This window comes from Lathyrus oleraceus, chromosome 5 (assembly GCF_024323335.1).
Source record: "Lathyrus oleraceus cultivar Zhongwan6 chromosome 5, CAAS_Psat_ZW6_1.0, whole genome shotgun sequence".
Classification (NCBI taxonomy): Eukaryota; Viridiplantae; Streptophyta; class Magnoliopsida; order Fabales; family Fabaceae; genus Lathyrus; species Lathyrus oleraceus.
In genome coordinates, this window is record NC_066583.1 from 415,097,970 (window position 1) to 415,124,191 (window position 26,222).

The 26,222-nt window shown below is 35.9% G+C and overlaps 1 protein-coding gene across 1 annotated transcript; it reads right to left on the reverse strand.

The window, feature by feature from the left end:
- Positions 1–1,377: 1,377 nt before the first annotated feature.
- Positions 1,378–23,766, reverse strand: LOC127081096 (protein MAINTENANCE OF MERISTEMS-like). The gene is made up of 4 exons (XM_051021382.1): positions 23,608–23,766; positions 22,849–23,522; positions 22,136–22,752; positions 1,378–1,531 (listed from the first exon to the last, which is right to left on the reverse strand). The coding sequence occupies exons 2-4, from the start codon at positions 22,891–22,893 to the stop codon at positions 1,378–1,380; spliced, it is 816 nt and encodes a 271-aa protein (XP_050877339.1). The 5' UTR covers positions 22,894–23,522; positions 23,608–23,766.
- Between the last annotated feature and the right edge of the window lie 2,456 nt (positions 23,767–26,222).

The window sequence follows — 26,222 nt, forward strand, 5'->3', positions numbered from 1 at the left end:
TCATTTCTGCTGTTTGAGATGCTGCTTCATCAATATGAAGAGTCTCATTCATTTTTAGAGATACTGCTCTAGGTATCCTCGGAGAATCTTAGATACGGTTGAGGTATCATTCCCTTGTCAGAATATCTCAATTATATCATATAAGGTACTGCTTCGTTGATCCTCAGAGAATCTCGTACGTTCAAATCGAGACATTATTCTGCTAATTATCAGAAAGTCTTAGATACAGTTGAGGTATCATTCCATTATTGGAATATCTCTATTATGACATCCGAGATACTGTTCTGACGATTCCCAGAGAGTCTTGACTGTTTCATTTTACCTTCTAATAACTTTTCTTACTGTATTTCTCACTGCATTTTCTTTCTGCATTTCTCCCTTGCATTTCAAAGAACAAAATTTGGGTCTTTTCGTATTTAATTACCTTCCCCCATGAGTGTATGAAGATTGTTGTCATTCTTACCTTCTGGTTCAAGGCAATTAAATAGGGGCAGCTGTCATACCCCAATTTTGTCCGGGCATATTTAAATTTTTGTAAATTTGACTTCATTTTTTAATTTGCATCATATGCATAGCATGACATACATCCCATCATGAATAATACCTAAAATATCAGTCAGAATAAATTTATTGAGAATACAGACAAATTGGTTAAATCGTTTCTCAAGAACATGCAAAAGTCAGCGGGTAAAAGTTTTAAAATTAAAATCACAGACACCAGTATTATTAACCTACAGTTCACGTAGTTTAACCAGGTGTGCTCGTTGTATTTTTCAGCGGCTGTTTCGGTTGCGTTTTGACCCGCTTAAGCTTGTTAACCGGTGCAAATTTATTTCAAAGTTTGAAGAAACGTTGTATTTTTTCAATAAGTATATTTTGGGCGGATCATTTTGGTGCATCCAATTTAATTTTCCAAACAAACTTTTAATCAATTCCAAGTTATAATCGATCATTTTATTTCTTTATTTAGAGATTCAAATTAAGTAATTAGATATTTTATTTGATTATTTAATTTACAATATAGATTAGAAATTCTAGATGAGTATTTTTTTTAGTAAACCAATAATAATAATTGCTATTGTTTATAAAAATATTTTTTTGGTAAACCAATAATAATAATTGTTATTATTTATAAAAAAGAAGAGTAAATTTGCACATTGGATTCTGGAAAAGATTACCGTTGGATTCTCTCTGGTTGTCACCAGCTCACAGGCCAGTGATTTCCTCTCACATAGACACGCGTCTTCCTCACCTCGCGCTCCACTCAACGTTTCTCTCCACTATCTCTTCCACTCTCCACTCAGCACAGACCCACCCACTCATTACTCACAAAAATCTCTCTGCTCTCTCTCATTAGATTCACAACGACTGAAATCCTCACACGATTCCCTCAACCAACCACCGGCGAAACTCCTTCAAAACCGCAACACCTTCACCGAAACCCCAATCGCGACCTCCATCTCCACCTTCATCCAAATCCGCCGTCAAAATCGCGACCTCACCACCACCGTCAAAACTCAACCTTCCACCACTGATCCACACAGCCACCACCACGCCCTCAAATCGTTCACCTTCAACCCTCCAAAACAGCTCTTCCAAATCGATCGGTGGATACCGACCCACCCAGTAGTGAACAACAGCGGATTTGTTCCTTCTTCACTGCCGCCGACAGCAGCTGTCACCAAGATCTGGATTTACAGCACAGTAACAATACCCAAAAGCTGGTGCTTCCGCTTTCTCACCGCCGACATCATCGCGTTTTAAGCCAGACTTCGAATTTGGTAACGGTAGTACCCCTGTTTACAACTCAACTTCTATCCAGGGCTTCAACATAGGTTCGATATTTCGGTTACGGTAACAGTTTGCATCACAATTGCCTTGATATTGTATTGTTTGTGGTAGTTACTATTTGGATTTTGATTTCAACTCGGTTGCATTGCATATGCTGATTGGATTGTATAGGGTATGTACATGCTTAATTGTTTTGATTCTGAGTGTTTAAGCTGGTTAAATCAACGGACCATTTTGAAGTTATTATTTGGGTAATTGTTTTGCAATGTACCCTATACCATTTTGATTCTGAGTGTGGAAATTGTTTTGCTCCATACCATTTTGAATAGGGTATGTACTGTTGATCATTTTGCTCTTGTTATTAGCTTCTATGGTGTTTTGACATCCTTGGATTTTAATTGAGCAGTTGGTATTCTTTATAATACTTTATGTTAACCATGACCCGTTGCAACAATAGATTCTAAATGACGAAACGATAGAGTTTCAGGTCTTAGTTAATGTTGGTTATACTAATATAATTCTTGTTTGCTTACGTAAAGTGTCAAACATTTCATCTTTTTGTAATGTGCATGTGTTTATAGTTTGAGTTTTCGATTTGTATTGCCATGAATGTGTCGTAGCTTGTAGTTCTTTTACTGCTGCAAATTAGCTTTAGATTTACACCTCATGAATTTTAGATACTTGCTTTATGGTTATATTAATATTTTATTCCATTATGATGGTGGTGTAGATCTCGCAATACTGTACATAATATAACTAGTTTTGACATTGTTTAATTTCCATTTCATTATGACGATGGTGTAGATCTAGCAATAGTGCATGGTAAATAATATAACTAGTTTTGACATTGTTCAATTTCAATTCCATTACGATGTTTCTGTAGATCTTGCAATGGCTGTAAATAATATAATTAGTCTTGACATTTTTTTTTTAATTTCAATTCCATTTTCTTTTGTGTTAGAAATCCGGGTTAAATAAGTGGATTCGACAAGTTCATGTCGCTAGGCCGCCAAATTCTCAATATATCAGTGGAACACTTTCACCGAGTTTTGAATTTGCGTACGACATCAATCATATTGTCCTTATGCTCAAACCGGTTCCGAGCATATTTCCCACACATACTGACCAAATCAATGTTAAATGTCCATTTTCTTTCTCTTTTGATTTAATTAAATTAGTTTAATTTCAATTAATCAATTCTAATTAACTTAATTATTTGATCTAATTGAATAATTTTGATAATTAAACTTAATTAATTCAATTAATTGATTTAATCAAATTTTTCATAAGTTGATTTTGTGTCAAAAAAAAGAAATTGATTAATTTCTCCCACTCTCACAACTTCACATTATTTCAACAAAAAAAACTATTTCATGTCATCATCACTTCATAAATCATTTTCAATTTTATTCAATATCAATTCATCAACAACACAAATCAATTTCAAAAAGCACAAATAATACAATTCTCGATTTAACATCGAGCCCATTTTTAAAACACCCTTGTAAGTCGATTGCTCTTCGCATCGCCATCAACCTCACGTAGCTTACTCTTGGGCTTTCTTACAATGAGGCCTATTTGATTATTGATTAATCGAGTAGATGAAATAATACACTAAATAAAATTCATTTCATTCATAAACATGAATTCAAACCATTTTCCAAACCATTCAATTTCAAAAGAATTTTCTCTTTTAAACATAAACTTGGGATGAAAAGGAGATAGGAAGCGTACGCTTCACTATTTCTCAAGCATTTGAATAATTGGCGTGCGCCATATTGCTCGAGTTCTTGTCACCCGATTAAACCTTAATCATACAATATTCAAATCATTTCTTCCAAATTAATACAATTTCTAAAAGTCTCTATTTTAATAATCAATCTTTGAATGAAAAGGAGAATAGTGAGCATCCGCTTCATTATCTCTCGATTATTCGAATAATTGGCGTACGCCATATTACTCGGATCTTCGTCATTCAATTTAAACCCTAAAAATTCTATAAGATTAAAATCACTCCTCCAAATTATTTATAAATTCTAAAAGCCTTATTTTTAATAATTAACCTTTGAATGAAAAGGAGAATAGTGAGCATCCGCTTCATTACCTCTCGATTATTCGAATAATTGGCGTACGCCATATTGCTCGGATCTTTGTCATTCAATTTAAACCGCTATCATACAATTTCAAATCATCTCTCATCAAATACCAATTTCAAAATAAACTTTAACTTAAACTTCAATAGAGAATGGGAGGCGTATGCCTCACCATTCCTTGATTATTTGAATAATTGGCGTACGCCACATTGCTCAAATTATCGATCCAAACCTACCAAGATTCAAACTGCTTTCACAAATCAAATACAAACATCTAAACATATCTTTTACAATTTAAACCTCGGGTGATAAGAGATAAGAGGCGTTCGCCTCGCCATCTCTCGATTATTTGAATAATTGGCGTACGCCATATTGCACAAATTATCGACTTCCGACTAAAACACGCTAAATAAACTTGGATAAAGGAATAAGTGGCGCACGCCTCATTATTCTTTGAATAAGCAAGTAGGAGGCGTACGCCTCACTACCGTGCATATTCAACATCCACAAACAAACCTTCAAAATAATCGAACGAAAAAGGAGTAGAAGGCGTCCGCCATATTACTCCTCGAAAGAATTGGACGATTGGTGTACACCATATTGCTCAATCTTTTATCGTTCTCCAAAACACCTTAACAAATCAAACTAATGTCTCGCCCCCGTGCGACCCACAACTTAAAAAATTCTTTTCAAAAGAACGCTGTTAATCCTTTCTAATGCGCATAACAAACTAATGCTTAAGCCTCCGCCGAGAGTAGACAAGCCAGTGTTTAGCCTTTAGAATGCTATCTACACAGTCGTTCATTAAAAGACACCAACAAAAACCGTAGTTTCCCGAACTACGAATGCTCTGATTTCCTTATTACACCATAAGGATACGTAGGCAGGAGATTGATGTATCTTCGCGAGCACACTAATAAAAAACCTCCCATTTCCCCTTCTGAGGTCTTCATCCATCTTTATTATCAATTCTAATCACTCGAAGAAAGCGAATAACAGTCAACTAACATTCAAATAGCAAATTAGACTAAAAGGTTCCCGTTGAGTACAACGGACGTGAGAGGTGCTAATACCTTCCCCTTGCGTAATCGACTCCCGAACCCGAATATGGTTGCGACGACCATTATTCTATTTTCTAAAAGGTTTTATCGATATTTTCCTATTCCTTCATTGGAATAAATAAAGTTCGGTGGCGACTCTGTTCGAACATAATTTTTTCCGCGACCATCGCGAGGAATCGTGTTTTTCGAGATGCGACGGGTGGTATACACCATTATCACCATGAGAATAACTTATAATACTTTGCATAACATTCTATATAGTATTCTCATAGCGGGTCAATCCAGTATAAATATTACTCTTAATATTCATACCTATGTTTAAGACTTGATAACTCCTTATCCATGATCCATGAGATGTGATCATCAGTCTATATACATAATAGTCTTAATGCTTTAATGTTATCCCACTTCACAATAAAGCTCGACTACGGATACTTTAAGAATAGTGTCCTTATGTTTAATGTGATCTCATAAGTAAGTCACACTTAATACATTAAACGGACTAGCTATTCTAGGGACTTTATTAAACAAACATAATAAAGAAAAATCATTTTATTATTAATAAATAATTCGATACAAGTACCAAAAGTATTGACCTCTAGGGCTTACACCAACAATCTCCCACTAGCACTAGAGCCAATCAGGCATACCCCTAATGCCCATAGATATAGTATGACCATCATGCCTCTGCTGCGCAAGAGGCTTTGTCAGTGGGTCAACAATATTGTCAAGTGTAGGTACTCTGCATATTTTCACATCCCCTCTATCTATCATCTCTCGAATGAGGTGATAACGCCTAAGTATGTGTTTGGATCGTTGGTGAGATCTAGGCTCCTTAGCTTGTGCGATAGCACCATTGTTATCACAATAGAGACCAATGGGATCCACAATGCTAGGAACTATGCCAAGTTCACTAATGAACTTTCTGATCCAAACAGCTTCCTTTGCTGCACTTGAGGCAGCAATATACTCGGCCTCGGTTGTAGAATCAACAATTGTATCTTGCTTTGAACTTTTCCAGCTCACAGCGCCACCGTTTAAGCAAAACACATAACCAGATTGCGATCTAAAGTCATCCTTATCTGTCTGGAAGCTAGCATCGGTGTATCCAATTACAACCAGCTCTTCCTGACCTCCATATATCAAGAATGAGTCCTTAGTCCTTCTCAAATACTTAAGGATATTCTTGACAGCTACCCAATGAGCATCACCAGGATCAGATTGGTACCTACTCGTTGCACTTAAAGCATACGAGACATCTGGTCGAGTACATAACATGGCATACATAATAGATCCTATTGCAGATGCATATGGAATCTTATTCATGCAATCCCTTTCTTCCTTAGTTGAAGGGGATTTGTTTTTGATAGACACAGGCCATGTTGCATAGGTATGAATCCTTTCTTGGAATCATGCATATTAAAGCGTCTCAGCACTTTGTCTGTGTATGTATTCTGACTTAGGCCAAGCAGTTTTTGTGATTTATCTCTATAGATTCTGATTCCTAATATATAGGCTGATTCACTTAGGTCCTTCATAGAAAAGCATTTCCCCAACCAAGACTTTACTTGTTGTAGGGTAGGGACATCGTTTCCAATGAGTAATATGTCATCTACATATAATACCAGGAAAACGATCATGCTCCCGCTAACCTTCTTGTAGACACAAGGCTCATCTTCGTTCTTGATAAATCCATATTATTTTAATGTTTCATCAAAACGAAGATTCCAACTCCTAGAAGCTTGCTTCAATCCATAGATTGATCTTTGTAACTTACATATCTTTTGGGCTTCTTCTGGTATGTCAAATCCTTCAGGTTGTGTCATGTACATATCCTCAAGAAGATTCTCATTAAGGAAAGCATTTTTGACATCCATCTGCCATATTTCATAATCATGATATGCAGCGATAACAAGTAAAATCCGAACAGATTTAAGCATTGCAACTGGTGAAAAGGTTTCATCATAGTCAACCCCATGAATTTGTTTATATCCTTTTGCAACTAGTCTTGCCTTATAGGTATGTACCTTACCATCCATGTCAGTCTTCTTTTTGATGACCCACTTGCATCCTATAGGGTTAACTCCTACAGGAGGCTCTACCAAGGTCCAAACTTGGTTTGTGTACATGGAATCCATTTCAGATTTCATGGCTTCTAGCCACTTCTCAGGCTCGGGACTAGTTATGGCCTCTTAGTAGGTCACAGGCTCATCTTGATCCATGAGTAATACATCACCTTGATCAGTTATGAGATATCCATATCTCTCAGGTAGGTGACGTATCCTGCTTGACCTACGTTGGTCTTGTTCTACTTGAGCAGGTTGCTCTTCCACAACTACCTGTGTTTCTTGCTCTAATTCCTCCATAGGTGTATCAATGTTATATGATTCTTGAATTTCTTCAAGCTCTACTTTCCTCCCACTGATTCCTTTGAAAATAAAATCCTTTTCTAGGAAAACTCCAGTTCGAGTGACAAACATTTTTCCCTCAGAAGGATTGTAGAAGTAATACCCTCTTGTTTCTTTAGGATACCCCACAAATAAGCATTTGTCAGATATTGGCTCAAGCTTATTTGAAATTTGTCGTTTCACTTAAACTTCGCAACCCCAAATCTTCATGTAAGACATATGTGGTTTCTTACCACTCCATATCTCATATGGTGTCTTCTCAACCTTTTTGGATGGAACACGGTTAAGTGTGCAAGCTGTTGTCAATAGTGCATGTCCCCAAAAGGAGTTTGGAAGATCGGTGTGACTCATCATGGATCGGACCATGTCTAACAGGGTTCGATTTCTTCTCTCAGATACGCCATTCCATTGGGATGTTCTAGGAGGAGTAAGTTGGGATAAGATCCCACACTCTTTCAGATGGTCATCAAACTCTAGGCTTAAATACTCACCACCTCGATATGATCGAAGAGTTTTAATATTCTTACCTAGTTTGTTTTGTACTTCATTCTTGAATTCCTTGAACTTTTCAAAGGACTCTGATTTGTGTTTCATTAAATACGCATAACCATATCTACTGAAATCATCAGTAAATATGATGAAGTACTGAAAACCTCCTATAGCTGGTATGTTCAATGACCCACATACATCAGTATGTATGAGGGCCAAAAGATCATTAGCTCTTTCACCTTTTCCTATGAATGGAGACTTTGTCATCTTTCCAATTAAACAAGATCTGCATGTCTCATATGATTCATAATCAAAAGAGTCAAAGAGTCCATCTTTATAGAGTTTGGAAATGTGTTTCTCATTTATGTGGCCTAATCGAGAATGCCAAACGTAAGTTGGATTTAACTCATTAGGTTTCATCCTTTTAGTATTAATGTTATAAATAGACATTTCAAGATCAAGGACATATAGTCCATTGTTCATTTGTGCAGTAGCATATAATATATCATTCAAATAAATTGAGCAACAATTGTTCTTTATTATAAATGAAAAACCAAACTTGTCCCAACAAGAAACGGAAATAATATTCCTGCTAATTGCAGGTACATAATAACAGTTCTCTAACTGAATTATTAAACACTAGGTAAAGTCAACACATAAGTTCTTACGACTAAAGCAGCAACCTTTGCTCCATTTCCAACTCGTAGGTCAACTTCACCTTTTGCCAAATCTCTACTCCTTTTAGCCCCTGCACATTGGTACAAATGTCAGAATCGCATCCAGTATCTAATACCCATGATGCAGAAGTAGATAAATTAATTTCAATAACAAAAATACTTGTAGTTGAAGTCTCTACTCCATTCTTCTTATCTTCCAGGTACTTTAGGCAGTTTCTCTTCCAGTGTCCGGTCTTACCGCAACGGAAGCAGGTGCCTTCCTTTGTTATGCCTCCACTAGGCTTCAAAGCAGCAACAATGGGTTTGGGTTTGACAACTTCCTTGTCTTTCCCTTTATCACCCTGCTTGGTGGGTCTTTTGTTCTGTCTCTTTCCATTTTCGATCATCAGAATGGACTTCCCTTTTGACTTCAGATTCTGCTCAGCAGTTCTTAACATGGCTAGCAGTTCAGGAAGAGATTTGTCCATATCATTCATATTCAAATTTAGGACAAATGACTGAATCTATCTGGCAACGATTGTAAGATCAAATCAGTCGCAAGTTCCTTTCCGAGGGGAAAACCCAACCTTTCAAGGTTTTCCACATACCCAATCATCTTGAGCACATGGGGACCTACAGGGGCTCCCTCAGCTAACTTGCCTTGAAAAGGGACTTTTTAAACTTCAAACCTTTCATGTCTTGCTTGCTCTTGATAAATCATCTTCACGTGTTCGATCATATCGAACGCTGCCATGTTCTCATATTGCTTTTGCAACTCTGATTTCATGGTAGCTAGCATGAGACAAGCAGTTTCATTGGCATCATCCACATGCTTCTTATAAGCATCTCTTTCTTCCTTAGGTACAGAACTAGGAAGTTCCTCTTCAGGAACAAGTTTCTCCAAGACATACCGCTTTCTATCATGTTTGAGGATAATCCTCAGATTTCGGTGCCAATCCAGAAAATTTATCCCAGACAATTTTTCCTTGTCAAGGATTGATCACAAAATATTGTTAGAGGTGTTTGTTGTCATGGTAATCTACATGAAATTAATGAAAATATAAGTATCAATAACATATTTAATTAGGCCTTTAATTAAATATGCTCCCACTATTTTACTCAAAACAAATGACACTCATCATTTGATTCGGAAAATCCCGTTGGAAGATTTTCTAGTGGGTCGAGATCCATATTTCACTTTGTTTTAAGTCCGCGTAGGAGGATTACACAAAACTAGGTTATTTAGGTAGAAACTCCTTCTAGGTGTATCTAATACAACTCTCGAATATTTTAGTTGGGTGAATAATTTCTTATTCCAATCCATCACAAGGATCATTTCCAACTCTTGCTTCTAAACATATATAATCTTATTATAATTTGTTTAGTTAAGTTTGACCCATTGTTTTAACAATTGGATATTACAATTATCCCATCGCACCTTACTAATATAGAACATGCAACTCGCGTAGGCGAAACCTACATTATCCGATACTAGTCTTGATGAGTGCTAAAACTTGGAAAGCTTAAACTTAATAACTAATTTGAGGGAATTTGCAATTATTCTGATCTCACCGGCTTATTTATCATATAAATCGTCTCTCACATGCATCAACATACATTCACATGCATCAACATACATAATGAAACAGTTATGGCCCCTAGCGCAATTGTTCTCCCAAGCCAATGAGAGAACCTAAGCTAACCTAATAACGATCTAAGCTTCTCCAAGCAAGATCTTCAAGGTTGTCCTCCTTTGATATTGAATTCTTCTCTTTCTTTATAATATTACATTACATAAAAGAAACTCGTTTTACATACGAGGGAGTGAGATGAGAAAATAAGTTACATTAAGAGATTAAAAGAGAGGCACGACACGGAAGTTGTATTTTAAAATCCCAAAACAAAATAAAGGAAAACTAAGGACATAACCGATCACCACAAGACAATAATAATAAACACATTATTATTATTATTAATTTTAATTCTTTTAATTAATTAAAACCAAATTAAATTTCGGCGACCGACCACACTACGCAGAGTTAGCCGGGGTTCCGCTGCCCGGTCACAAAACAGAAAAACAAAGAATACAGACTTTGTGAATGTGACGACTGTAGGATCAAGCGCTTACCACTGAGCTAAAAGCAATTGTTGTTAGTGAGGGTGCAACTTTATTTCCTTATAGTATGAGCCCTTAGGGGCTGCACCTAAAGCGAGGTTTGTAAGCTCTCTCTAAGCGCCATGGGTTGGGATGTTAAGCCCATTCGAATCCCTAAGGGTGATGCTGGATTTATTTATCCAACAACGACCGTCACAAAGCATGTCACGACCGTCGTCCAACCTGTCACGACCGTCACAGACCCATCACGAACGTCACGCAGCCAAAATCAGCGCTTTGAAACTGTCAACAGAAGCGATCCAACAAGCCCTCAATTCATAACTCTTTGACAGCACAACCCTTGTGCCGTCATTAACCCTAATGCACCAATTTCAGACCGTCAAACACACCTCGATTGTTGATTCAATATGATTGATCAATAGGTCATTGCTTCACCATACTAATGTCGGATCAAGAAGCAAACAACCATTGATCGCTCAAAGGAAAACAACCATTAGGTGTTTGAATGAACGAAACAGAAACAGTATATCATATATACCATAATTTGCATCATGATTACTTATATCATATATATAACTTGATCGATCTCAATTGTGTAACCTATGGACAATCGATGTATCGCTGCTTCACCATACTAATGTCGGATTCCGAAGCATAGTTAACATAATCATCCAAATCGTAAACACATGATGCCAAATTTAATTACTCGTTTATTCTTTGATTCATTCTGTCTTTTAATCATATTAATACAGAAAATAAACAGCTATCAGATGCATGGTTTCGTAAGTGGCTCTGATACCACTGAAGGAGAATATCGATCCAAAACGCAACGGAATTTAAAAAAAATCTCCTTTAGTGATCCTTACGAATGGGCATGATCAGTGATAGAATCGTTACCTCTTGTGACGATTGAAACCTTTGATGCAGATCTACGGAGTGATCACGAACGTTGAACGATGACAACACCTCTACTCAATCCACATGAACGGATTCCTTCAATCTCAGTGCTAGCTGCTACGAATGAAGGCTTTGAGTGAGAGAGAGAGAGAGAGAGAGAGAGAGAGAAACGAAAATTGCAACTCATCAAATGCTTCTGCAGAAGGGTTCTATTTATAGAACCACTTGTGTGGGCTATAAGCTAAAAAACTCACTTAAGTGTGTGTGGCCCATATCTTATAATATGCCAAAATCACTTAAGCGTGTGGTACCTTACCATATTTCATATTCTACTTAAGTACACCGTACCTTACGATGTTCTACAATTCACTTAAGTGCACCGTACGTTACGGTGTTCCTTAGTTACTCTATCTCTAATCAACCCGTCCTTTTGTGTGTGATCCTGTAGGTTTTCGCGGCATTGGCAATTATATTAAATCACATATTTAACATAATAAACAATGAGCGGTATCTAGCAACACATCACTGCTACCCAAGACAGGAAAATGTCATGTGATCTGAAAAATCATTTTGTGATAATACTTATGTGTACAATTATCCTTTTGCCCTTATGTCTATATTGAACACAAGGCATAGACCATGTCATCCTTGTCCAATTCAATATTGGGCCCATAGACATTTATCCTGTTACGCAGGATGGGCAAATTCCATCTAGGTTACTCATGTCCCTTAGCATGCTTCGTGGAGTACCCATCAACTGTCTTTATGGTCATCCAGTTACGAATAATGTTTGATCAGCAATAAGGCACTCGACTCTACATCTAGGGTCCATAGTGGTTTCAGGTCGAAGGGTGGTATACACCATTATCACCATGAGAATAATTTATGACACTTTGCATAACATTCTATATAGTATTCTCATAGCGGGTCAATCCAGTATAAATATTACTCTTAATATTCATATCTATGTTTAAGACTTGATAACTCCTTATCCATGATCCATGATATGTGATCATCAGTCTATATACATAATAGTCTTAATGCTTTAATGTTATCCCACTTCACAATAAAGGTCGACTACGGATACTTTAAGAATAGTGTCCTTATATTTAATGTGATCTCATGAGTAAGTCACACTTGATACATTAAACGGACTAGCTATTCTAGGGACTTTATTAAACAAACATAATAAAGAAAAAACATTTTATTATTAACAAATAATTCGATACAAGTATCAAAAGTATTAGCCTCTAGGGCTTACACCAACATCTTCTTCGTCTCCAAATTCTTCCCCTTCTGTTGCATTGCTGCTTGCTCTGTGTCGAATGATTGCGTTTGATATGCAGATCGAAGATTGTAGAGCTCTTGTAGATTGAAGTTTGTAGAGAACTTAGAGCTTGCCGATCTCTCCTCTTTCTGAACTGCATTGAGGAGAGCTTTTATAGAGTTTCAGAGTTAACAGAGTGAAACTTTGTTAACTTTTAGCTTTGCCAATTTGTTAGGTATCAACACTCTGTTAAAATTTTCAATTTGAGTTAGTTAGATTAGTTTGTTAGACAATTTGTTATAGTTATCTTATTCTATTTGTGATATATATTATTAGTGTTAGTTACAAGTGAAAAGTGATTCAGTTAAGTTGGTAGTTAGATGGTGAAATGAAAGTCAATCAAATTCGGTTGGTTGTGTGATGCTTTAATTCTCAGCGGTGCTGCTAAAAGAACTTGCAGTTAATTTTCAGTGAAAAATTTTGTACGGCTGTTAGTCAAATCATGATGCATGGGCACTTATGATGGAAGAGCACTTATGTTCAGAAGGGAAATTTATACGTTGGCCTTCTTATTTTGGTGGTTTGCTCTTGTGTGTTCTGTTTGAAACAGGTGCAGGGTGGAATTTGCTTTGAATTTGTTATGTTATATAGAAAAGTGCATTATGTATTTGCCATATTAATCTGTTATGTTGTTAGTTGCTGCTAGTTACCGTTAGCTGCATACGAATTTCAATTAGTTATTTATGTTATGGTTAGTTATGAGTGGTTGAAGAAATGGTTATGAAAAAAAATGTTATGGAAATGCAATAGTTTTGAATTGTATTACTTTGCTTTCAATGGTTTTCTTATGGAATTTTACAGGTTGGACTCATTTTTGGATTGGCCACCATGGTGCTAGGATTGGAAACATTTGGATTGCTATGGAAATCGGCCCTGAAGCGTGAGATGGAATCTGATTGAATTGTATTGTGATAGAAGAAGCAAACATGTCAGCTAGTTTTGAATGAGCTGACAATTCTTTAGAAATTAGGATTTTGAATTTGAATTTTTTAATTGAAATGGATGTAACTTACATTGACGTAGAAGTTTTGAGCTAGTTATGGATTATTATTGTAATTATGAAAAGAAAAAAAAAAGAGTGCAAAAATATTGGGATGGAGTATGGCTTGATTGGAAATTGAATGTGTATTGATTTTGAATGTTGAAAAACTGTATTTAATTTGAATGGTTTTGATGAATGGTTAGAAATCGTGGAAGGTTGCTATTTGTAAAAATTAATTTGAGACTACATTAGAATGTTAATTGATTTATATTCAAATGGTTTCAATTTGTGATGGACTTAAAAATTTTGAAATAGAATTTTAAATGTTAGTAAATGTTAATGGAAAAGTTTTTAAAGTCAATAAATTAAATATGTTAATTTGAAATGGATTTAAATTTTAATGTTGAAATTGTTTCAAATATTAACTTGAAATGATTTTTTTTTAAATTGGGTTTGGAAGTTTTGGAAATGTTAATTTAAATGCGACAAAAATAGAATTAACCCTATGGGATTGAAAAGGATGGTTATAATTGAATGGTTTTGAGGAAATTAAAATGGAGTGAAGAATAAGCACGAGTTTAAGCCCCAAAGTTAGTAACAAGACGAAATGGATCGGTTTGTTAAACAATGCAATGTATTTAGATGAGCATGGGTTTGAAGATAACTTATGGAAGATGGTTGACTTTGGTCAACTTGTTGACCAAAAAGTCAACAATTGACCAAAGTCAACTGTGGATTGGGAACTAGGGTGTTTATGTGTAATGTAGAGAAGATATGATTTACCTTAAACAAAGATTGATGTTTAATTCACAGAGAAACAATATATATGTACCTATGCACTTGTAAATACCCAAAGACCTAAGCAATGTTTTAAATCAGATGAAATATCAACCATGTAGGCACGTGGACAATGAGTGAGGCATGATATGATAGTCGAGAATCCTTTTCCCAATGAATTAAGGTTTCTTATTAGGCACAGGTTAACAAATCAAGCCATAATGCACATCAAGATCACACCCTTCCTGATTAGGGTTTTATAGAGGCATGCCCTTCAATCAAGCTCCCTGAATCAATCATGATACTCCATCAATAGGTTTCAACGTCTGAGCTCCCAACTAGGGTTTAGATAACCAGGCAAGGCCCAAAGAGTATCCTCAAGGTCTCATAACCATAAGATCAAGAATTTAAGGTTTGAAAGCCCTAAAGAATGCCATGGTGATGCCTTATTAAATCCACATCTTAAAGATTAAGAAAATTAGGGTTTCACTCCCAATATGACCAGATGAAGATCCCAATCATATTTTAGGAGTTTGACCCATGCACAAACCCTAGCCTTGTAAACCATTAAGCTTTGAATCTATGGATTAATAAGTGTAAACATGAATGAATGCATATGAATGAAATATGAATCTGGGCAAATGAATCTCAAGTCATAGGTTGGATAAAAATATGGAAAAGGGGAGGGAAATTTGGGGGTACGATACAAAGAAATGCAATGTAGGTATAGTTAGGATCCGGGATAACATGAGTATTTCCAAAACAACCTAATAGGTAGGTTTCCTATAGTGGACAGTTATAGGTTTTCTATCCATAAACCACTCAGTTGATAGATTCTAGGGTTTTGGATAAGGTTCCCAGAGTCATGGACTCTAATCGTATTAGTGTCCTATAACAGGCTAGACGTTTTATGATGAGAGTGGCGAAAATGTCTATTTTATGTGGGTTCTTCATGTTAAGCGCACAAGGAGTGATCCTTTGAGACTAACATTATGCAACAACCAAAGCAGAAACTAGTTCTAAGAGGGGTTCCTAAAGTCATGAACCTTACATGAATCAACTTTATGTGATAGGCTAGCCATTTTATAACAAGATCTATGAAAAGGACTACTCTAGGGGGAAGTCTTCAAGCTAGGCACGCAAGGAGTAACCCTTTGGGACTAACATTACACAATTTCAAATTCTAAATTATGTGTTCTCTCTTCTTTTCCTAAAGCTCGGGTGTAGAGCTTTACTCATGATATCATTCCAAGATCCCAAGACAGGTATGAGCACATATAATGAAAAGAGAAAGCAATAACGGAAAGCAAATAAGCAAACATATAGAAATGAAGAGAGAAAACATAAAGAAAAAAAACCAACATTCATCGCAAAGTTAACTAATTTAGGCTTGATTCTCGCATGTATAGAGGAATCTCCAGCAGAGTCGCCATCTGTCGTACCTCGAAAAATATGATCCTTAGCGAAACTCATCGCACGCTCGTGAAAAAATGTGTTTGAACAAAGTCGCCACCAAAATTTATTTATTCCAATGAAGGAATAGGAAAATATCGATAAAACCTTTGAAAATAACATGGTCGTCGCAACCATATTTGGTTTCGGGAGTCGATTATGCAAGGGGGAGGTATTAGCACCCCTCACGTCCATTGTACCCAATGGGAACCTTTTAGTTAAACTTGCGATTGAATGTTAGCTTATGTTAATTATTTTCTTCAAGTAAACTAAAGGGAAAGAGAAAAAGAAAAGGGGTTATAAATTTTATTTTTTATTAATGTGTCTGACAAGATTGCAGATCTTGCTTCGACGTATTTCCGGGTGCAATGGAGAACTCAAGGCTACGTAGTTTTGGGTAGAAAATGTTTGTTTGTTGGTCGATTTAAGAGAAATCTATTTTGTCTCAATCAAAGGAAAAATATTACTTACTTAAAACAGGTGAGGAACAAATGTTTGCATCACATTGAATGGATTTTTACATTTCAACATTCACGGGAAAATGTCACTTATCTCAACTCACAGGATTGTGGAAGAAACTCTGTTTTGCTTCGTCTTGAGACAAAATATATTTTGTTTAAAAAAGGTTTTGAGGATCACAGGGCGGCGAGAAAAAAAAGAGTTTGATCAGTTGGATAATTTTTATAAGTGAAAGGCGAATGTTTGATGAGAACGAGACATAGGCCTCGAGATCAATCATTCGGGGATCCACCAAAATACTATATTCCAACGGTCCCCTTTCATTCAAGGTATTTAAGAAATTTATTTGATAGACAACAAATTCTCAATAAGAACAATATGTATGCCTTGGAATAAATTGTTCAAGGGTTCCACTGGAATGCCAGACTCCAACTCTCCTTTTTAGTCCAAATTTATTAAGTGTTTTAGGAGCTAAAGAAAGAATGAATAGCTAACCCAAAACATGTGCCTCGAGATCGACCATTCAAGGGTTGGATCAAATTGTGAGACTCCAATGCTCCTTTTCTTTCGTGTTTGTTAAGAAACAAGGTTTTAACGTTATGCCTGTTCGAAAAAAATATTTGGATTAAGTGGAGAGATACTTGACATTGGACCAAGCATTCACGTTGGTGAAAATGGTTTGACTTGAAAAAATTTCTCGACGTTAGATCGAGTGCTTATTTTTGTTCTTTTTTTAAAGTGATTGATTTTAGTCTTGAGTTAACAATTAACAGAGATAACGAAGCAATCCAAAGAGAGGCAATTAAGATACAAGGCCATTAAACAAGTATATGTAAATAAAAGATCTCATTGTGAGAAGGCCCAAGAGAAAGCCGCGAGACCAGAAACCAACCGAAATCAAAAGAAAGTTGAATTTAGTGTTATGTTAGGCAATCGTAAAATAATTCATGTAGGAATCACTCTATAAGAGATTGGTCAACATAAATTATGCATCTAAGTGATTTTCAAAAGTTAAAATCGATTTAAACTCCGAAATCGCGATGCAATAAAATATAAATGAATAATCAAACAATCACTTAGCAAATAATTAATTGAACTATAATAAACTAATCAATTAGAAAAACCAACTAATTAATTAATAATATAAAATAACAAATTAATCAAGAAAAATAAAATAATAAAATAATTACATCAAAAGAAAAAAGGTGTATATTAAGAAAGGGAGGTGAATAATTAAAATGTAGGTGGGCTTATGGCCCAATAAAATTACTAAAGTAACAAGAACAAAATAAATAAATAATACGCAAACGCAAAAAAAAGGAAAATTTTACTTCATACCCCCTATGTTTAGCCTCATACCCCTACATTTTTTTTAAAAATACCAATTTTACCCTTAACTGGTTTTAACCAATTTACCATTTCATTTTTACCATTCAGTTGAAACTTCCAAAATTTACACATTCCACCCTCGCACCGGAACTCATGGAAAAAGACTTTTGGTATGTATTTTTTCCAAACCGGAAGACTTCACAAAAGACATCCGGAACACAGTAAGTAGTAAACCAGAAGACTTCATGAAAGAGTTCCGGTTCTTTAATAAAAAAGACACGTTCCGGAACACTTATTGAAAGAGTTCCGATAAACAAAGTGACACGTACCAGAACTCTTTGAAGAAGTCTTCCAGTTTGTGTTTTATGTATTTAGGAACTCTTTTTTGAAGACTTCCGGTATGAAAATTTTTTAATTTTTTTTTTATTATGCATGAATGGAAAATCTTCCTCAAATATGTGTAGATACTTCTTATGCGTTTATAACGACGGAAAGATTTGGTACACGAGAAGAGGTGATTAGATGGATTAAAGAGGTTGGAATCGATAATAAAGTAACTGTTATTATCATTCGTTCAGATACTGAAACAGGGAAGAGATGGAGAAGTAACAAATTAATATTTGGTTGTGATAAAGGTGGGAAACATAAGAGTACTGATAGTGGAACCCAAAGTGCGTCTAAGAAATGTGAATGCCCATTTAAAATCAGGTCGACTCCGACGAAAGATGGGTCAAGTTGGAAGATTGATGTAAAATGTGGGTTACATAATCATGGTTTACCTGATAGATTAGAAGGTCATTCCTTTATTGGTAGGTTGACCACAGATGAGAAGCAACATGTCGCTGATTTGACAAAGAGACATGTACCACCTAGACACATATTCATTTCCTTGCAAGACCGAGATCCTGAGAATGTCACTCGGATTACGCAAGTATACAAGCATAAGAGTGTGACACAAAAAGAGATAAGAGGTCCTAGAAGTGAGATACTACATTTGTTTAAGCTCACTGAGGATGCAAGCTATGTGTATTGGAGTAGAAAAAAGGATGACTCAGAAGTTGTGAGAGATATATTTTGGGCTCATCCTGATTCAGTTAAGTTGTTGAGTATTTTTCCGATTGTGTTAGTTATGGATATCACCTACAAGACAAACAAATATAGACAACCTTTGTTTGAAATTATTGACATGACATCAACCGAGTTGACTTTTGCTGTTGCATTTGCGTATATGGAGTCTGAGCAGACAGAGAATTTTTGCTGGGTATTGGAGAAACTAAAAGAGTTGTTTGTGAAGAAAGATTTGTGTCCACAAGTTATTTTGACAGATAGAGATCTTGCTTTGATGAAAGCAATTGAAATTTTATTTCCCAGGTCGATTAATTTGCTATGTAGATTTCACATTAACAAAAACGTTGGTGCCAAATGCAAACAACATGTGGTGAATGACCTGCAAAATACGATAGACACGTTATGGATGAAAGTTGTTTGGGCTAGTGATGAGGTTGAGTATGGTCAACGGTTGCATCAACTTGAGCAAGCATGTGTTGATTATAGTCGATTTATTAATTATGTGAAAGACACATGGCTGAAGAGTTATTGAGAGTTGATTATGTTGGAACTAACAGGCAAATATGTGGTTGTACTCTTAGAACATCTTATGGGTTACCTTGTGCTTGTGAGTTAGGAAGATACGCACTAGGTGGTATACCGATACCCATAGATGTTGTTCATATTCATTGGAGGAAACTAACTATGGAAGTTGAGTTAGAGGTAGGTGTAGATGATGGATCAGAGGTGGATATGATTTGTGCAATAGATGAATTGTGGAAACGATTTAGGTCATTAGATGTTATTGGGAAAATGGCATTAAAGAGTAGGGTATGTGAACTAGCATACCCAACAATGACTCCATTGTGTCCACCACCCGAGAAACTAAAAACCAAAGGAGGAGTGAATAAGAAAGGGAAAAAACCAGCAGAATATGATGTTTATATGGACCTTTCGTATCACGAGTATGTTGATAAGGCATATCAATCTTCACAAAGGCAATCTCAACCATCACAGACTTCGAAGAAGTTAAAATTATCAAAGAAGTGAAGGAGAATTGCGGTCCAAAACGCAGCGGAAATTAAAATTTTCTCCTTAGAGATCCTTACAAATGGTCATGATCAGTGATAGAATATTTACCTCTTGTGACGATTGAAACCTTTGGTGTAGATCTCTTGTGACGATCAAAACCTTTGATGCAGATCCACGAAGCGATCACGAACGTTGAACAATGACAACGTCTCTACTCAGTCCACACGAACGGGTTCCTTCAATCTCAGTGCTAGCTGGTACGAATGAAGGCTTTGAGTGAGTGAGAGAGAGAGAAAACAAAAATAATGCAACCGCCATTAATGCTTCTGCACAAGGGTTCTATTTATAGAACCACTTGTGTGGGCTTCAAGCTAAAAAGCCCACTTAAGTGTATTTTGGCCCATATCTTATAATATGCCCAAAATCACTTAAGCCCATGGTACCTTACCATATTTCGTATTCTACTCAAGTACACCGTACCTTACGATGTTCTATAATTCACTTAAGGGCACCGTACCTTACGGTATTCCTTAGTTACTTTATCTCTCATCAATCCGTCCTTTGTGTGTGACCCTGTAGGTTTTCGTGACGTTGGCAATTATATTAAATCACGCATTTAACATAATAAACAGTGAGCGGTATCTAGCAACACATCACTGCTACCCAAGACACGAAAATGTCATGTGATCTGACAATTCCTTCTGTGATAATACTTATGTGTATAATTACCCTTTTGCCCTTTTGTCTATATTGAACACAAGGCATATACCGTGTCATCCTTGTCCAGTTCAATATTGGACCCATAGACATTTATCCTGTTATGCAGGATGGGCAAATTCCATCTAGGTCACTCATGTCCCTCAACATGCTTCGTGGAGTACCCATCAACTGTCTTTATGGTTATCCAGTTACGGACAATGTTTGATCAGCAATAAAGCACTCGACTCTACATCTAAGGTCCATAGTGGTTTCAGGTCGAAGAGTGGTATACACCATTATCACCATGAGAATAACTTATGACACTTTGCATAACTTTCTATATAGTATTCTCATAGCGGGTCAATCCGGTACAAATATTACTCCTAATATTCATACCTATGTTTAAGACTTGATAACTCTTTATCCATGATCCATGAGATGTGATCATCAGTCTACAAACATAATAGTCTTAATGCTTTAATGTTATCCCACTTCACACTAAAGCTCGACTACGGATACTTTAAGAATAGTGTCCTTATGTTTAATGTGATCTCATGATTAAGTCATACTTGATACATTAAACAGACTAGCTATTCTAGGGACTTTATTAAACAAACGTAATAAAGAAAAAGCCTTTTATTATTAATAAATAATTCGATACAAGTACCAAAAAGTATTGGCCTCTAGGGCTTACACCAACAAGAAGCAACCACAATTCACTCTTCAATTTCCTAATCATATTAGGTCATACATTGAAGATATAGTTAATGTTGAATCAGATGGTAATTGTGGATTTAAAGTCATTGCATCATTGCATAGATATGGTGAGGATGGTTGGTCAATGGTTCGCAGAGAGTTGGGGTTGGAAATAATAGACAAGGATAAGTCAACTTTGTATGACAAGTTATTTTCTAATCGGTTGTCAGAAGTGAGAGAATCTTTGATGATAGAATCCTTTGGTTCACAGCCACCTGAAAAATGGTTGACTCTACCAAGATATGGGTTACTTGATAGAGAATCACTATAATGTTGTACTTGTCTGTTTAGGCAATCCGTGCATGACTTTCTTTCCTATGACAAGTTCACATTCACCAAATGTCTCTATTTATTGCATTGGTTTTGTTAACCAAAACCATTGGGTTCAGGTACGTATTTTGTATTACAAGTTATTTTATATGACTTAATATTTTAATTATTACACTTAATATTTTATATGACTTAATATTTTAATTATTTCACATTATCAGGTTAACATGAAAGAGGGGTTTCCGTTGCCACCGGTCACATTAGATTGGAAGAAGTTTCGTTCTCATACAACAACGTCTTGGATGTTAGGATTTGCAGGACGTCTATAACATTGGCAATTACTTACGCATATATTAGCATGAATATGTACTCAAAACATGAATATGTAATCAAAACATGAATTTTATATTATGTCTATTATATTCAGTTCAAAAACTTAATACATAAATCAATGTGAACGAGAAATATGCAAAGCTTTAAATAAATCAGCAAACTGTGGATCTTCCTCTTCAGCATTAACCTGACTTAGATAACGATGAATCAATGTAGATACACGAACCCAATCAGGATCAGATGGTCCCGCGTCATAAACAGGAATTGGTACCTCTCTTGGATTGTCACGATGGGGAGGGACCAAACGTGGATGTGAAACACAATAATACCACTCCAGATAACCATCTTCTACATCAGATGGAGTGGTGGCTAGGGTATTTGGACGGATCACAACGATAACGCTCTGATGGTAACCAATCCAATCAACATCAATATCAGTCGCTATCATACAATCAATAGGCGGGGATGGAACATACTGCTTGTAGCCGAACTGACGTAAACATCTGTCAGACAAGTATGGAACAACTGTGTCACCCCACTTCAAACACCCCCTATAGAGACATAACTCATCAAACTGACGCCATGCTTTATGATCCTCAAATGGACGCCATATGACGTCGGCAGGTGTCAGCTCGTCCAAAATAGGTTGTAAATCATCAACCTTCAGGACTCCTTGCCTATAGGACCATCTCATCGCTCGAGGAAGGCCACAATTATCAGCTGGTTTCCAATTCTCCCTTCTTTTTCCAACAGTTGGAAAGTACTCGTGAATCCAGCACTGTTACAAAATAAAAACATAATAAATAAAATAAATTAAGTTAACATACTTTATAAAATGAATCCAACACTTAATAAACAAAATTGAATTATATACCTGTAGGAGAGTAGGATATCCACTGAGCTGTTTGCAACTGAACATGGACGCATCTCCAAGATATCTGTATAGGGTAACTAGTGCAGCTGCTCCCCAACTATATCCCGAACATCTATCTAAGTCCGTAAATAGTATGAGGTATCATGCCTCGACAAGTGTAAAGGTCTTGTCGGCAAAAATGGTGGAACCCACCAACACCAACAAATATGCTCCGGTCGCATATGCCCAGCTGTAAGCAGCTCTATGTTGTACGAATAAATCGTATAACCACTCCAATTTATAATACAAACCCCTGCAGATACGAACATGTGATTGTGCCTCACCCTGTAACACTCATAAGTAGTCAACAACAAGTTCAACAGCTACCTCTTCCGTGACATCCTGAGGACTCCAGAAGACACCCCTGATGGGCAAGTGAAGCAGACATGAGACATCATCCAAAGTAATGCTCATTTCACCAAATGGCATGTGAAATGAAGATGTCTCTATATGCCATCTTTCCACAAATGTAGAGACCAGATTTGTGTTTATCTTGTTCAGACTAGTTCTCTGAAGTGAAGATAAACCAGATCTAGATACCGACTCTCCACCTGTTATGGAAGAGCTAGTGGAACCCTAGATGTCAGCTTTAGTCCATGTCCAGCAAACTTTAACTCTTTCTTTGGACCTCTTTCCTAAAAATAATTAAAACACATATTAGAAAACACAATATAAAATATTCAAATATTATTCATTTTCAAATATATCCCGTTTATTTACCTCACCAAACCATAAATGGCGAGCAACATGATGCTCGTACTTCACCAAAAGAGACGTATCGTACGACCCTCTTGGATATCCAGTCGGCTCAGCTCCAGATGAAGATGCGCCCCGGCCTAAACTGCGGTCTGGAATCCTACCATATGCACCTCGTCTTCGAATCACTACAAAAAAATATTATAACAAAATAATTAAAAAATAAAAAAAATAAAAAAAATAAAAAATGCACCGGAACACTTCAAAGAAGAGTTCCGGTGTGGAGAAAAACAAGGTTGACTACCGGAACACTTCTTAAAAGAGTTCCCGTTTAGTTCATCCAAACCGGAAGTCTTTAAGAAAGAGTTCTGGTAGACAGCCAAACAAACCGGAAGACTTTCTAAAAGACTTCCGGTTCAATGCCCAAAAAATGAAGCGAACCGAAAGACTTTGGATAAGTGTTACGGTATACATTTTTCTCTTATTGTTCCGGTTTACAATGCAAAAAAATGCCAAAATTTCTCTTCCGAAAGTCTTCAAGCGCAAATGAAAAAAACTTCCATTTCTGAAAAATATACCCTATTTATATGAGGGTATTTTGGTCAAAAAAAATTATTTGTAGGGGTATGGGTACAATTGTAGGGGTACGAGATAAAGTTAAAAAAAAAAAAAGGTATGAGGTGTAAGTGGGCTTGGAGCCCAACCAACCCAATAATGAAAATAAAAACAAATAAAAAACAAATATTACAAAATGTATAGTAAAAATGAAAAAAAAATCCTATTTTTTAGAAAAAAAACTCAAACTAGAGGAACTATCCTCTTTTTCATCTTGCGAGAAACGAAACTTCCTTTTCTCTTTTTCTAAACAACGTTGATTTCCTATTTCTCTCTTAAAATCACACATCAAAACAAACATCCTTATCAACAAAAATTCATTTTCATCTCTTCTAAACAACAAAACTGAAATAAGTAATGAATTAAAATCAATGAGGATGAGAGGTATACCGCAAGATTGGAGGACACAATGACACAATTATGATTTGTGTGGTGCTTCATATGGTGGTCGAAGATGATGATGCATTGGACGTGGTCGAAGTTGGGTGGTTGTGCATCTTGATGGTTGGCGGTTTCGTGGACGCCGCGAACAAAAAATGTTTCCGACGTGCTCCTCAACGGCGACCGACGAATCTTAGCGGAAGGTTTCGGAAACGTGATTCAGTGGTAATCAGAGGCTTCGAATCTCATTTTCTTTTTCTTAATTTCAGATTTGTTTTTGTGTTGTGATGTTGAAAATTGATCAAGAGTAATTGCTGTATTGTTTGAATGGTTGATAAATGAAGATGGTGATAATATGTTGTTGTTTGTATATCTTTGCACACCAAATGTTTGTAAAAATGCCTTTGTTTATGATCTTACTGTTGTTGTTAGTTTTGTGATAGTTGTTTGAGTAAAATGTATGGTTATGAGAAGTTGAAAATGGGAGAATGACTTTATGGTAGAAGTATAAAGTTAATGGAAATTGTGGTGGAGGTTTATGTTATGACGAAGGTTGTTGAAGAAATGAAAGTGAGGTTGAAGAAGTAGTTCATGAAAAGGAAGGATGAAGGTTCATGGTTTCAAGAGGTTTTTGGTGTGTTGATGATGAGTTTGAAAATTTGTTGAGAAAGATGCTGAGTATTGAAAGTGGTTTATGGTGAAGTGTGGCGTTATGTGGTAATGAAGATGAATGATGATTGTTGTGAATGGAGGAATAAAAGTAAGTGATAAGGTGAAAAGAATGAAGGTTAAGTTGAAGCAAGCTCATGCGAGAAGGAAAACAAAATCCTTAAAGGGTGTAAGTGGCGCTCCCCCCTCTTTAGGGAATCCGATTTTTCATTTATACTACATTTTAGTGTTTGCCTACTTTTCTTAATTACCCCGATGTCCCTATATTTTCTAGATATTTTTATGGTCAAAATTAGTTTAGAAATTAAATAAAATAAAAATCCAAACAATTTTAATAGGATAAAATAATATCAAATTAACTACTTAAATAATTCTAATTATTTCTTATGAATATTTTGATAAAAGAATAAAATTTAAAGGAAAAAAAAAAAAACGAGTGCAAAAATGCTCGGAAAATTAAAATGAATGCACCAAAATGATCAACGTGAAATAAACTTTTAGGAAACATATCAATTTTGATCAAATTTTGAAATAAAAAATGATCGGTTAAAAGGCTCAAGCTGATCAAAATGTGACTAAAAAAGAAATTAAAAAGTAAAACGAGCACGGCAGGTTAAATTACGCAAACTGTAGATTAATAAAATTGACGTCTACAATCTCGATTTTGAAAATTTTGGTCCACTAATTTCACGTACATTTGAGGATCAGTTCGACCGGTCTGTCTGTAAATCTGAAAGTTTATTCTCGTTTACATTTTAGGAATTATGCAAGATGAACTTGAAATTCTGGTATCAGATATGAGATGTCGAAGGTAATGTCACGACACTAATATCTGAAAAATATAAACAGGATAAAAGATAAAGAACAATAGTACAAGTGACACAAGTAATTGTTAACCTAGTTGGGTGCAAACTCACCTACGTCTGGGGGCTACCAAGCCAGGAAGGAAATCCACTAAACAGAATTAGTTCAAA

Coding starts and splice junctions, on each gene's coding strand:
- LOC127081096 (XM_051021382.1), bottom strand. CDS start 22,893: ATGTTCAGTTGCAAACAGCTCAGTGGATATCCTACTCTCCTACAG. Junction 22,753..22,848: donor GATATCCTACTCTCCTACAG/GTATATAATTCA, acceptor ATTTTGTAACAG/TGCTGGATTCACGAGTACTT. Junction 1,532..22,135: donor GCTGAAGAGGAAGATCCACA/GTTTGCTGATTT, acceptor TGTGTGGATCAG/TGGTGGAAGGTTGAGTTTTG.